Source organism: Caenorhabditis remanei, chromosome I (genome assembly GCF_010183535.1).
Source record: "Caenorhabditis remanei strain PX506 chromosome I, whole genome shotgun sequence".
NCBI classification, from domain to species: domain Eukaryota; kingdom Metazoa; phylum Nematoda; class Chromadorea; order Rhabditida; family Rhabditidae; genus Caenorhabditis; species Caenorhabditis remanei.
The window spans coordinates 8,505,123-8,519,013 of record NC_071328.1 but is presented as its reverse complement, the minus strand read 5'-3'; the positions used below and the strand labels follow the sequence as shown (position 1 = coordinate 8,519,013).

At 37.2% G+C, this 13,891-nt stretch overlaps 6 protein-coding genes across 6 annotated transcripts; 3 read left to right on the top strand and 3 right to left on the bottom strand.

Annotated features, from left to right (window-relative positions):
• Positions 1-97: 97 nt before the first annotated feature.
• Positions 98-799, bottom strand: GCK72_001736 (uncharacterized protein; the record flags this gene model as incomplete). Its single annotated transcript, XM_053723102.1, has 3 exons — positions 98-244; positions 365-505; positions 668-799. The coding sequence occupies 3 exons, from the start codon at positions 797-799 to the stop codon at positions 98-100; spliced, it is 420 nt and encodes a 139-aa protein (XP_053591747.1).
• A 2,778-nt stretch (positions 800-3,577) lies between these two features.
• GCK72_001735 (uncharacterized protein) lies at positions 3,578-4,193 on the top strand (the record flags this gene model as incomplete). Its single annotated transcript, XM_053723101.1, has 4 exons — positions 3,578-3,598; positions 3,661-3,726; positions 3,772-3,976; positions 4,024-4,193. The coding sequence occupies 4 exons, from the start codon at positions 3,578-3,580 to the stop codon at positions 4,191-4,193; spliced, it is 462 nt and encodes a 153-aa protein (XP_053591746.1).
• A 173-nt stretch (positions 4,194-4,366) lies between these two features.
• GCK72_001734 (uncharacterized protein) lies at positions 4,367-5,901 on the bottom strand (the record flags this gene model as incomplete). Its single annotated transcript, XM_053723100.1, has 4 exons — positions 4,367-4,717; positions 4,822-5,001; positions 5,123-5,716; positions 5,797-5,901. The coding sequence occupies 4 exons, from the start codon at positions 5,899-5,901 to the stop codon at positions 4,367-4,369; spliced, it is 1,230 nt and encodes a 409-aa protein (XP_053591745.1).
• Positions 5,902-6,340: 439 nt separating this feature from the next.
• On the bottom strand, positions 6,341-7,876 carry GCK72_001733 (uncharacterized protein; the record flags this gene model as incomplete). Its single annotated transcript, XM_053723099.1, has 2 exons — positions 6,341-7,751; positions 7,827-7,876. The coding sequence occupies 2 exons, from the start codon at positions 7,874-7,876 to the stop codon at positions 6,341-6,343; spliced, it is 1,461 nt and encodes a 486-aa protein (XP_053591744.1).
• Positions 7,877-8,710: 834 nt separating this feature from the next.
• On the top strand, positions 8,711-9,822 carry GCK72_001732 (uncharacterized protein; the record flags this gene model as incomplete). The annotated part of the gene is made up of 3 exons (XM_003114593.1): positions 8,711-8,781; positions 8,834-9,521; positions 9,613-9,822. 3 exons carry the CDS (start codon positions 8,711-8,713, stop codon positions 9,820-9,822), a joined length of 969 nt encoding a protein of 322 aa, XP_003114641.1.
• A 501-nt stretch (positions 9,823-10,323) lies between these two features.
• GCK72_001731 (uncharacterized protein) lies at positions 10,324-13,665 on the top strand (the record flags this gene model as incomplete). Its single annotated transcript, XM_003114867.2, has 6 exons — positions 10,324-10,428; positions 10,500-11,093; positions 11,215-11,394; positions 11,499-11,845; positions 12,492-12,699; positions 12,775-13,665. The coding sequence occupies 6 exons, from the start codon at positions 10,324-10,326 to the stop codon at positions 13,663-13,665; spliced, it is 2,325 nt and encodes a 774-aa protein (XP_003114915.2).
• Between the last annotated feature and the right edge of the window lie 226 nt (positions 13,666-13,891).

Sequence of the window (13,891 nt, the reverse complement as noted above, 5' to 3'; positions counted from 1 at the left end):
ATAACTCTAGAAGAAATGTTTGAAACAAAAAGTAATGAATACCATGAAAAGTTAAATTGAGAAATCTTCAGACTGACATTGATTTCACCTAATCCATTTACTCATCATCATCGTGCTCTGCAGCTGCATTCTCATCATACAAATAGTTGACATCGTCTTGAAGACGATTTATTGTTTCCTGAAGAGGTTCCAATGCTTTATAGAGAAACTCGATTGCAGTTATCATTCCTAGCATGATGAGGGCCTGAAAACAGATTTCTATAAATGTAGATCTTTCCGGAAACTGAAAATGTAGAGATAAAAAATTGTTTCGTACCTGCAGGGCAACACAATAATGTACAAAATAGTTTTTGTTTAAACTCACAATCGGTAAGAAGTTTATTCCACTATTCCAGACTACAAGCACGAGGAAGAAGACCACAAAGAAGATGCGGGCACCGAATTCCAGATACTTTTGCCCGACAGTTTCTCCTGCCAGAAATATTGAGGTGAAGGATAGCACGATCTACAAAAGAGAAATCGGAAAATGAAACTTCTCTGCGTATGTCGGATGATAATCAGAATATTTGTGGGCTCGTGTCGATCTGGGCTAAAATTAACCTAGTGTGAAAGTAACTATAAAACATAATTCCTGATCATTTTTTCTACAACATTTACTGAGACTTACAAAAATGAGCAGTCCGTATACTCCGTAATGACTGTAGACGTGACCAAAAACCCATAACAAGATGACTACGGTAGACACGGTCAACATTGAAGTTCGAACCGTAACAAGGAGAGTTTCATCGAAGAATTCCATTATTCTGAACAATTAAGAACGTATTCGATTTGAAAAATAATAAAATCCGAGACCCACTCCCGCACGGAGACCCGTCCTGAATGTTACTTCAAAATTCAGTCTAACTGGTCTGAAAGACATCAAGGAATGAATATTCGTTTGGATATTGTTGACAGTAGTCCATTACCTTTGTGCACCTGCTTTTCCTAATCTCTTTCTCCACCTCCAGTTTCTCCCTGAATGCTTCGAATAGGTCTTTCGCCATATCTTGTTACTAATCCTATGCATTTGGGTACCTGAGAAAATGTATCCTGTAATTAGGATGCTCATGTTGAACAGCATCTCAAGCTAGACAACAAGGATTTCTTCGATTATATCAGCAAATTGACGGAGGAAAATAAACAGGGTATTCTATATACCAGAAAGTCCTGTCGAAGATAATTCGGGCAGAATTCAAGTATTAGTCAGAAATTTGAAAAGGAAAATGCAGTTATTCAAAAGTTTTCATTCGACAAGACAATCAAAATACAAGGCTTTGACCAGTTCTTTGATTATTCTCCTTGCTAAATACGCTTTTTCATCAACGAAATCGGATTTCTCCCTCTTCCAAAAATCTTGAGTCATCCATTTATTTATGATTGAAACTATGGGAAACCCAGATTGACGGTAGATACGATATGGTGCATTGTAATTGGTGTATTTAAAAATAAAAATATCTTTGGCCTCCTTTTCCAGTTCCTCGTCATAGCTTAGTTCATTCATGTTCACAATTCCTATTGTTTCCGCGTACTTCGAACGGATGCCTTTCAAAAAATCCAATGTCATTTTTTTGTTTTTCTGTTTCCATGTCACGCTTTTCGAGTGTTTGAGAAGAAGACACGCATCGTGCTGCAAGAGAAATACTGTGTTGATAATCTGATCTGCCATCTGATTGTCGGTTCGAGATTGCAAGAACTCGAAATAGAAGAGAACCGTTTCTCTAATTCTACTCCTCCTATCCCCCCGTAAGCAACATGCTGATTCGACTTTTTCTAGCTTTTAGAACGTACCAATAATCAGGAAAATGGGTAGAATCTCGAGAGGAGATACCATGTTCTCCAATTTGGGAAAACTAAAAATGTTGCATCATCTCCTATTTTTTATAGAACAACTTCAAGATCTTATCTGATTTCAGAGATAATAATGAAAAGGACAAAAGTTTTGTTGCGTCTAATATGTAGTTTTGTGTGTAAATAGAGCTTCTTGTTGATGTTGTATTTTAAGAAAACTGAATTAGCGTTTTGTCAATTAAAAGATGTGGAAAAGTAGTGTAGTGCTGGCGGAGTTTAGTTCTCTAACAATACAACTTGCAAATAAAAAACATCTGATTAGAAAAGCATCCCATGAACACAAGACATGACTTTTATTGGAGCATCGCGTATTTATTTAGAACAGAAAAATAATGGATGATTGGGATCTTCATCTGAATCCATGTTCCGGTTCATGTCATTCGTATTTCAAAATAAGATTTTTCTATCTACAAAACCACAGTTTCAGTTTTAAAAAAAAAATTTGATAACTGTGAATTTATATTCCAAAAACTTCTTTCCTAGCAGCTATTTTCTATACCAACTCGAAATCAGAAAGTCCCTGAACAAATATTTAAGGACATGATTCATTTTGAAATTCAGAGACATGAGTTAAAAAATATGAAAAGAGGAGAGGAATAGACAACTAGAGACAAACAAGACAACACACTGCGCACTCCTTTTTCCCTCTTTTTAGAGGAAGAGAGAAGGTTCTGGCAGAATAAAATAAAGGATCAGAAACCATCAAAATAAACAACAAAAAGACATCTTTGGTCTACTATTTTCTACTATTCTCTTATTGTTTGACCAGTATTACTTGTTTTTTTCTTTCCTCTCATTGTTTTTTTTCTTGAATATGAATAGGAAAGTTTCAAAAAGTTATATTTTTAATTATAGAGCTCTATAGAGAGATAATTGATAGTTACGTAAATGGGGAGCTTGTAACAGTTTTTACAACTTATAAATAAGATCATCGAGCAATTTGTACTACGGTATTTATGTACTTGAGATGAGCAGTATTGTTTCCTTCCAAAGTTTTTCTGAGGTTCCTGAGATACCTCCAACAAGGTAGCTCCTGGTCAGCACATGATTTCTTTGTACCACATGTTTCTTTGCATAGAGTTTCATCTTTCAAATTGTTCAATTTACAATTATTCCACGAAGACATTGGTAACCTGGCAACAACTTTTCGGACCCCAAACTCTTGTTTACTATTTTATTTACTTTTCTCCCTCTCATCTCTACTTCTTTCTCCGTCTCATTTTCTCTGTCCGAAAACTGCGAGGGCGTTGAATGTGTTTGAGAAAAGGGAAGAGATGGAGATAATCATCAATCACAACGACAGCTGACCCCTTCTCTTTCCCCTTGCTCCCTACTGCTCAAATTATATTTTCTTCTTCTTTTTTCTCTGGTCCATCAACCGGAAAAACCTACACAAGTATTTTACAATTCAAATGCCTTCTTTCTTCACCTTGAAATTTCAAAATCTTTGTCAAAATTCTAATTGTTGATCCTTTTCAGAAGAACTGTTCAGTCGTTTCTATTTTGAACTTTTCGAATCTCAAGACGTGTTCCTATGTCAGGTTCCACGTTTCCAGGAAACTTTCTCTCTTTTTCCCCTTTTTTTATTCATTTATTCCTAACTTCCCATCATCATTTTCGTTATCATCGTTCAAAAGAGACTCTCGTCCATTTCGTATTTTTCGCGTGCTTATCCGTATAACCATCATCGATGACTTCATTCTTTCGTTCGGTAATCTCTCTTCTTCTTCACGATTTTATGTACAAAATCCATCCCTTTTTCCATGATTCCAGATGTCCGCAACCATGCAAACTAACTACGATTTTCCGACGATTGTCAACAACAGTCGGGCGGTTCAAGTGAGTTTTATTCTGCCACGCACCCACATCATCACTGTTTTCCAGGTACTATGTACAATCTTCCAAATGATTCTGATCTACACTGAATCAGCAGCTCTTTCTTTCCTCACATTTGTTTGCTATTCACTTCTCGTCGGAATGCATTTGTTGCATTTAGCACGTAGATGGTATTATAATATTGATGGACGATACGACGTTCGTCAAATTATTCGAGACAATGAAATCACATTGAGAATTCAATACGCTGTTGGTAAGTGAGAGACGATGTTCTTCAATTTTCAAACAAATTATTTTCAGCCATCTTCTCTCCATTGATTCTTGGATTCTTGTCCTGGACTTTCGTCGAATTGAACAATGGACTAGTTCACACTCTATTCCATCTCTCCGTTATGATTCAAGTCGCATTTGCAGTCGGACAGCTCGGCTTCGAATTCTATGAAGTCTGTGTTTCGAGCAAGAATAAATGAAAAAAATGAACATACTTTGTACAATAAATGATTTTAGATGAAACCCATTTTTATTGAGTACAATAAAAGAATTTCTAGAGCAACATTTAAATAAAAATAAAACGACTAGTTATGATAAGAAAATGGTGGATGTGGATGGCAAAATAAAGCAAAATATAAGGGGGTGAAGGGAATTACTTCCACAATTTTTTGACAGACATATTCTTATCCGAATCCTTTTGCATCACTTTTCCGACAGCCATCTCGAAATCTTCTTGTGTAACATGAATACGTCTCTCACGAAGTGCAAACATTCCAGCTTCTGTACAAACAGCTTTTACTTCTGCTCCAGATGCTCCAGGAATTTTCTCCGCAATTTTATCCATTCGAATTCCACGCATCAAATTCATTTTTCTTGAATGAATTTTCAGAATTTGAGCACGGGCTTTCTCATCCGGAGCCGGGAATTCGATCTTTCTATCGATACGTCCAGGGCGAAGAAGAGCGGAATCCAGAATATCGATACGATTCGTGGCCATGATTACCTGAAAAACAATATATGAAAGAATTGAAAATGGAGCATGTGCTGACCGAGCATAAACCAAAAGTAATAGAATCTTCAGCCATCGTCATTTTCTGTTACACTCACCTTAATATTTTTTGTAGCCTCAAAACCGTCCAACTGATTGAGTAACTCAAGCATTGTTCTCTGTACTTCTGAATCTCCACCGCGTGATCCCTCGAGACGGCTAGATCCAATTGAATCGATTTCATCCATGAAAATGATTGATGGAGAATGTTCACGAGCCATTACAAACAGTTCACGAACCTGGAATAATTTAGATTTCTAGACTGCCAAGAACAAAAGGCTAATTCAAAATAAGGTAAATTTGATATCTTCGGGAAACGATTTTTCAAGACGCAATACTGAAAATCTGATTGGAACTTACCATTCTGGCGCCTTCTCCAATGAATTTCTGAACAAGTTCCGAACCAGAAACACGAATGAAAGTACATTCAGTATGATGAGCAACAGCACGAGCCAAAAGTGTTTTACCAGTACCAGGTGGTCCATAAAGAAGAACTCCTTTCGGTTGTTCGATTCCAAGTGCATCAAATAATTCCGGATGTTTGACAGGGAGCTCGATAACTTCTTTGATTTCTTTAATCTGTTTATCGAGTCCTCCAACCATTTCATATGTAGAATCTGGTACTTTTTCAACCATCATGAGTGAAACCAATGGATCGACCTTATTCGGAAGAATTTTGTGAATCATGTAACTTTCTGCTTTCATAGCAACACGTGTTCCAGCTACTAATTGATTGATATCGATGTCTTTATCAACATCAACAATATATTTTCCATCTGGATTATTCTTCACAAGTACTTTCTTCTTATCCATAGCTTTGCATACTTCCCCAACATGACTAGCTTGTTCGTGTAGTCTTTGAATTTCATCTTTCAATAATGCTACTTTCCCGTTTAATTCATTTTTCTGTGCTTGAAGACGTCGAACGTTCTGCTCTTTCTTCGTTACTGCTTGCTGGAAATTGTATAAATTATTGAAAAGTTGTTCGATTTTCCAGCTACGACTTCCAGCTACGACATAAAATTATTTCTGACCTCAGCTTCATCAACTTTTGTCGCCCAGTAGAGGCGGAGAGTCTGTTCATCCGATTTCTCACGAAGAATGTCCTTCATACGGGGATGTACAGAAGCTTGACGCATTTTTCCGGCTGAAAACTTGTCTGAAATAAAAAAAGGAATCTTTCGAATCAGTTTGTTTTCAGTACGCGTTTATTGGCAAAAGCAGACGAAATACTACGAGAAAAACTGTTGGAAAACGGGGCAGAGCTGACAAAAAAAAGCTGAGAAACCCTACTCGAAAATCTCAAAATGGCGCGTCCGCATTTTTTCGTCAGTGTGTGCAGTCTACAGTACTCAGAAGCAGAAAAAAAGCAAGTCTGAAAATTTTATCATTTCTCAAAAACAGACAGGATGCTCCGGATACTTTCGCAAGTGTTCCGAGGAAAAACGAACAGAACGGTGGAGTTACAGATATTTCATATAAAATTAAGAAAACGCAGTTTTTAAAATATTATACTTTATTCATTGAATAAGACTGAACAGAGAAAAAAGGAAACATATAAATTATGGAAAATATCAATTATTTTGCAGTGCCGGTGATGCGAAGAATTTTCTCATTGACGGCCAAGCATCGTTCCAACTGACGAACATGTTGTTCAAGGGCAAATTCATAAGCTTCAGTAGCCCTGATGTACTCTTCATAGGCGAGAATGTGTTCCTTAGAGAGCTTCGATTTTCTCTTCTTGTTTATGGAACCATCAGTAGTGAGAGTGTCCGTCTTTGCATTCTTCAAACCTTCGGACTTTCCTGTGATCTCCTCCTCAACAACTTCGACATCTCCCTTGGAATCCGTTGCAACCACCTCTAATTTTTCTTCCTCATCACGGTTCTCCATCTCCAATTGCTGCATCTGACTCATTGTGAAGTCAATGAGCTGACTTGCGTTATCACTCGTGTCTTCTGGATCAATAATAACTTCAATAACTTCTTTTTCTTTTTTCTCCTCCTGAAGCATTGAATCATCTGACAAGTTTTCGAAGACGTCCGATTCATTTTTCTTGACGCTTCGTTCTTCTGATTTCTCGTCGTTCAACTCCAAATCGTCATTCGGTGTCATAGCCAAAGTCTCCACAGCCAACTCATTCAAGTCCGTATTCAATGCATCTTCATATTCTTCTAGTTTCTCTTCATCCAAATCATTTACTTTCTCGTTATTCAATTCTGAGTTGAGTTCAGTCTGCACGACTTTCCAAGCCTCCGTTAACTCACTCTTCTCAGTATTGATTGCATCCTCATATTCCTCAAACGAATTATTAGATGGGCTCGAGCAGCTCCCAACACTTTCCACCTCATCATTGATATTTCGGAATTCTTCGAAATCGCTCGCTTCAGACTCCTCCCCATATGAGAAACTGTCTTCGCCGGATTCTGAACCTCCGTCCTCCTGAAGGACGAGCTCATCAATCTCTACTGAATCTTCTTCAGAAATCACATGAGTCTCTTCTGGAGTGATTTCTTTATCATTCTCCTTTGGGTTCTCAGACACTTCAGAATCCTTGTTGACTGCTGAATCTTCTTCATCTGATGTTTCATTTCTATAGCAAAACTCAATATCGCTGAGATCATCTTCAGAATCTAAAGAGATCGGATGAGCTTCTTCTATTGGGTTCTCATTGATATCAATTTGAGTTGATTCTTTCTGAGTCTCCTTGACACTGTTGTCAATGAGAACCTCTCCAGAATCTTCAGCTGTCTCTTCTTCTCCAAAAGAGTACTCTTGTTTATCGATCGATTCATCTAACAAGTACTCGATCGATTCTTCACAGATCTCTTCCTCCTTATCCTCAATGGTTCTTTCTCCGCTCTCCTCCATTTTCTCATCATCTGAAGAATCTTCTCCAAATGAGAAGCTGCTGTCATCATCACTCGAATCTCCGGATTCTGAGCGTTTGGCAGTTTCCTCTCCAACCTTCGGTTCCTCTGCGGCGGTACTGAAAAATCAAAGAATACATTTCTGGAGTGTTACAGGCTCATAAAATAGACCAACAAGAAAAAATAAAACATACCCGTCGGTTGATTCTCCGAATCCGAAAATCCTTCCAAAGAATCCAGACATTTTAATAGATGAAGAAGACGTTACTGTTGCTCACAAGTAGTCAAACTGAATGGAATATTGAGTGGAGATGGTCCTTATATGCCCTCTCCCATCGATTGCTCCGCCCATTTTTTCCCAAAATACTATTTCTCCTGGGAACAATGCAGATGTTCTCAGTATCAAAGGCACCTGCACATTCTCTTTTGAACTACAGAATATTCACTAATTATCTGAAAATTATAAGAAAAGATAATTGAAGTTGCACCTGTTCATCTGACACTTCTGACTACTTGATTAGTGTTTGAGAAAGAAACTGACAGCACTACAAGAAAAGAAAAATTATTCAAATTGGGATTGCAGTTATGAGAAGTGGTACAGATTAATGAACTTCCGGCTGAAAGACGGTCTCTCGACGTGAAATACAGTAACAAGAATACAAAACAAACTCGTGATAGACACAAACTTCAAACCAGTAGCAAGTTAAAACAATACTGTTTTAAATAATTCCTTAAAATAATCAGTTTTCACAATGTAGATCTCATAAGAAGCTTCTCAAAATGGGGAAGTTTTGGTCTGCATCTTTGAACTCTTTCGTTTTTCTGTTTGAATTGATCATAAATTCTGATAATTTTAAGTTTTCCCAGTACAAGTTTCGGTTTTTGAACAATGACCGTTCCAAGAAATGACCTTAACTATATTTGATGTCATTCATGATTCATTCTCTCAACAAACATCTTTTCTTATCACTTCTCTCTCATTTTTTTCCTTTTCCAAGTATACCCAATTCAAATACGTTGATAAATAGTCACACTCCATAAGTTGATTCCACACTTTTTTCTTTTTGTTCTCCACAAAATGCCATCTCTTTCTGAAATGCCTGAAGTAGTTATGAAGAAGATATTCGATAAGTTGGATATTCGAGCAATGTATGTTTTTTCTTATCGGGAAAACAACTTATTCGGAGTCCCCATATTCCAGATTCACTCTCCGAAAAGTGTCTCATTTTCTTCAAGATTTCATAGATGACGTCGTCCCAGATTCGAAACTAAAAGTCGTTGAAGTATCTGTTTATTCGAAATATGTTTGGGTTCGATACACTTTTGCTGATGGCTCTCTGATCATAAATACTTACGAAAAAAGTGAAAATGGAGGGTGTAAAATTGTGACAAGGAAGAAAAAAGTGTTTGATGAGTTGGATTACGTAGAAGTTTTTAGTGGAGATCTCGGAAATATACTCAAGTTTCAAAAGTCTGCAATCCAATATTTCTCATTGGGTTGGTCGGATGTGATAAATGGATCAAAAGAAATCGAACCGATTACTGACAATATTCTGGAGAAGTTAGAAGAGATTCTGAAGTCGAGAAAACGGAAGCTGAAAGTCAAAAATGTCAGAATTGATGCATTAAAACAGAATCAAGTTCTCTCGATTCTTCCGTTCGTGGATTCAGAATATCTGGAAACAATTGGAATCTCTAATCCAGAATCTCCTTCCAATGAGATCCTGAACATTGATAAAATTGTTCAACTTGAACAATGGAAACAAGGGAAAATACTCTATACACCAGAGCATATTGTTGCTTCAAGTACTGAATATTTCACTCATTTTTCCAAAGGAATTGTTTCTTTCTTATCTGTTTCTGTGGGAGGTGTGATACTTCTGAAAGAGGTGAGTCCAGTTTTGAGAAGATAGAAGAGATTTGTTCGAAGTTGTGTGAAAATGCTTCATGAATGATTAAAAATGAAACTCAAATTTTCAGGCATTCCTATCTTCTTCTTCATTTGACAACTTCCAAATAAAATATCAACGTTTCGAGGAAAAGGAACTTCTTTCGGATGTATTAGGATTACCTTCTAATCAAGAAGAGAATGATAAAAAAGAATGGATTGTGAAAAATTCATCAAATACTTCACTTCTGAAGATAATTCTGACGTCATCTGATGTATATTTCATGCGTTGTTCCAACTAATTTTTTGTTGTTTTTCCTTCTCGTTGTATTTTTGTAACTGTAAACAGTTTGAACGACATTCAGTTTTTTAGGCTTTATCTCAATACCAGTATTGTAATACCCAGTCAAAGTGGTTTTGTAACTGGTTGTGGCTTCGAAACAATTCAGAAAAATAAGTTTCTTATGAAATATCTGTAACTCCACCGTTCTGTTCGTTTTTCCTCGGAACACTTGCGAAAGTATCCGGAGCATCCTGTCTGTTTTTGAGAAATGATAAAATTTTCAGACTTGCTTTTTTTCTGCTTCTGAGTACTGTAGACTGCACACACTGACGAAAAAATGCGGACGCGCCATTTTGAGATTTTCGAGTAGGGTTTCTCAGCTTTTTTTTGTCAGCTCTGCCCCGTTTTCCAACAGTTTTTCTCGTAGTATTTCGTCTGCTTTTGCCAATAAACGCGTACTGAAAACAAACTGATTCGAAAGATTCTTTTTTTTATTTCAGACAAGTTTTCAGCCGGAAAAATGCGTCAAGCTTCTGTACATCCCCGTATGAAGGACATTCTTCGTGAGAAATCGGATGAACAGACTCTCCGCCTCTACTGGGCGACAAAAGTTGATGAAGCTGAGGTCAGAAATAATTTTATGTCGTAGCTGGGCTAAAAATCGAACAACTTTTCAATAATTTATACAATTTCCAGCAAGCAGTAACGAAGAAAGAGCAGAACGTTCGACGTCTTCAAGCACAGAAAAATGAATTAAACGGGAAAGTAGCATTATTGAAAGATGAAATTCAAAGACTACACGAACAAGCTAGTCATGTTGGGGAAGTATGCAAAGCTATGGATAAGAAGAAAGTACTTGTGAAGAATAATCCAGATGGAAAATATATTGTTGATGTTGATAAAGACATCGATATCAATCAATTAGTAGCTGGAACACGTGTTGCTATGAAAGCAGAAAGTTACATGATTCACAAAATTCTTCCGAATAAGGTCGATCCATTGGTTTCACTCATGATGGTTGAAAAAGTACCAGATTCTACATATGAAATGGTTGGAGGACTCGATAAACAGATTAAAGAAATCAAAGAAGTTATCGAGCTCCCTGTCAAACATCCGGAATTATTTGATGCACTTGGAATCGAACAACCGAAAGGAGTTCTTCTTTATGGACCACCTGGTACTGGTAAAACACTTTTGGCTCGTGCTGTTGCTCATCATACTGAATGTACTTTCATTCGTGTTTCTGGTTCGGAACTTGTTCAGAAATTCATTGGAGAAGGCGCCAGAATGGTAAGTTCCAATCAGATTTTCAGTATTGCGTCTTGAAAAATCGTTTCCCGAAGATATCAAATTTACCTTATTTTGAATTAGCCTTTTGTTCTTGGCAGTCTAGAAATCTAAATTATTCCAGGTTCGTGAACTGTTTGTAATGGCTCGTGAACATTCTCCATCAATCATTTTCATGGATGAAATCGATTCAATTGGATCTAGCCGTCTCGAGGGATCACGCGGTGGAGATTCAGAAGTACAGAGAACAATGCTTGAGTTACTCAATCAGTTGGACGGTTTTGAGGCTACAAAAAATATTAAGGTGAGTGTAACAGAAAATGACGATGGCTGAAGATTCTATTACTTTTGGTTTATGCTCGGTCAGCACATGCTCCATTTTCAATTCTTTCATATATTGTTTTTCAGGTAATCATGGCCACGAATCGTATCGATATTCTGGATTCCGCTCTTCTTCGCCCTGGACGTATCGATAGAAAGATCGAATTCCCGGCTCCGGATGAGAAAGCCCGTGCTCAAATTCTGAAAATTCATTCAAGAAAAATGAATTTGATGCGTGGAATTCGAATGGATAAAATTGCGGAGAAAATTCCTGGAGCATCTGGAGCAGAAGTAAAAGCTGTTTGTACAGAAGCTGGAATGTTTGCACTTCGTGAGAGACGTATTCATGTTACACAAGAAGATTTCGAGATGGCTGTCGGAAAAGTGATGCAAAAGGATTCGGATAAGAATATGTCTGTCAAAAAATTGTGGAAGTAATGCTCTCATTCACCTATTACACTTTGATTCATTTTGCCACATATCTTTTTTTGTCAAAACCTGTTCTCAATAGCCCTACTGAGTTGTGACTTTGTCCCCATAAAATAAAAATATGTAAATTCATACGGCGTGCATGCTTTTTTTCTTCCATGTTTATCATGAAACAGAACTTTCAACTAGATAATTACAATCACAGCCGGATCTGATTGCAGATGTTATTTGGCAGAAATCCCTTCTTCTTAAGATCATTTTTAGATACGATCTCCTCTAATTGGTTTCCACGTCATCATGGAATGCCTACAAGGACCATAACGATATAGTGCTCAATTTTGAGAGACTGAGACATTTAGGGGTGAGACCAACTAGATGGAGCAGATGTTTTGAACGTTGGGAATATAAATAGAACACTGTCACTCTACCTGCTGCATCCGTCCTCTACTACGGCTAGCATTTATCGATTCGGAGTCAAAATGGCTGGGATTTTTTCTAAAATACTGAGTTTTATTCAAATAGATGAAAGGTACGTTACTTTATGAAAGTAAATCTCGCTTCAAAAAGTCCGATTGTTCAGTGGAATCAAAGGTCAATGTGAACCTTCTGATTGAGACTTTGTTCTTTTTTCAACAAAATAAATCTTTCCAGTACTCCGACAATTCCAAAACGTCCACAATTCTTCACTCGAGAATGTTTCAATTCGGGAAACACGGTGGTGGTAACATTGGACTCAAAAGAAAATCTTCGAGTTTTTGAATTTATCGAAAAAGATGGAGATGTCTTTTTCATCGGGCATTCAGATTGTGTTGAATGTAATTTTGATTTATTGTTCCACAAAGGACAAAAAATGAATGAGGTGAGTTTTCGACCTGGCGACTATTCAGTTCCTTGTTCCTGATTTCTGAATACAGTGAAATAGTTTTCCTTTCAGCTCGAAGCCAAGCATGATGAAGTCATTGTCGAGGAAAAACGTCTCTCTCAACAAGATAATGGGGAATCAGCTGACTATGAAAACGGTCGAAATGCCGCTCTGCACAGGTCTGCAACAGATTCGAGATGTGAAAAACGCGACGTTTCTACTATGGACTCAGAATTTAATGGAGAGATTGACACTGTGGTTTCAAGAAATAACGTTGTTTCGAAGGAGGAATCAGAAGGCTGCGAGGATGAAAACGTCGTGAATTCTGGTGACGTTGAATCAGATGAATATTTGGAGGAAAAGAAAAATAAATGTGAAAATCGAGGCAACTGGTTTACTCAGACAGACGACGAAATCGAAGAGAATAGTGAGAAAGAAGAAGAAAAGGAAGTAGTCGTAAACTATACATTCGAAAAATGCTATGATGACGTCGATGTGGAATCTGAGATTGAGGATTCTGATAAGGAGAGTTTGAGATCAATCAACAGATACGCGGAATCAGGCGATGATTACAACTCATTCACTGAAGATAATTTTGATTCAGGAAGATATAGAAAAGCAAGATCTTCTGGTTATTCGAGCTACGATGTTTCCAAGAATCGGTTGTATGGCGTCAATGCGCAAAAATCTTCAGAAGTCAGAGAGGTTGACTTCAAATACTTGAAGAAGTCAGGTGAGTCACAATTAGCCAATGCTCAGTTTCTGGATTGTGAGATCTTCAAAAGCATGGAACGTCAAGAAGCGAGACACGACGAAGTCAATATTAAGAAGATAGTAAATGACGTGGTTATTCTCCAGAATCAGAAATCTGATGACGTAAAAAACTTGAGAGTTTTCTTGCAAGAAGTGATGGAAGAGAGTCAAAGAAGAACTGAAGAGTTGCAGAATATCTTCCAGGAATAATAAATTCCGATTTTCGATTTTGCTTTAAAAAAATATGAATTGTTGACCTATTTTACAGTGTTGAAATAAATGTTTCTCATCGAACTTCAGTTTTTTTCAATTCGAGAAACTATCAAAATCACCAGTAAGTTTTGATGATCTGACTACTACATTTAATAATTTCAAGGATCATCTTTGTAAATGCAAACTGGTTTCTAACTTGGCTGGTCCGCTTCTTTTTCTAGAT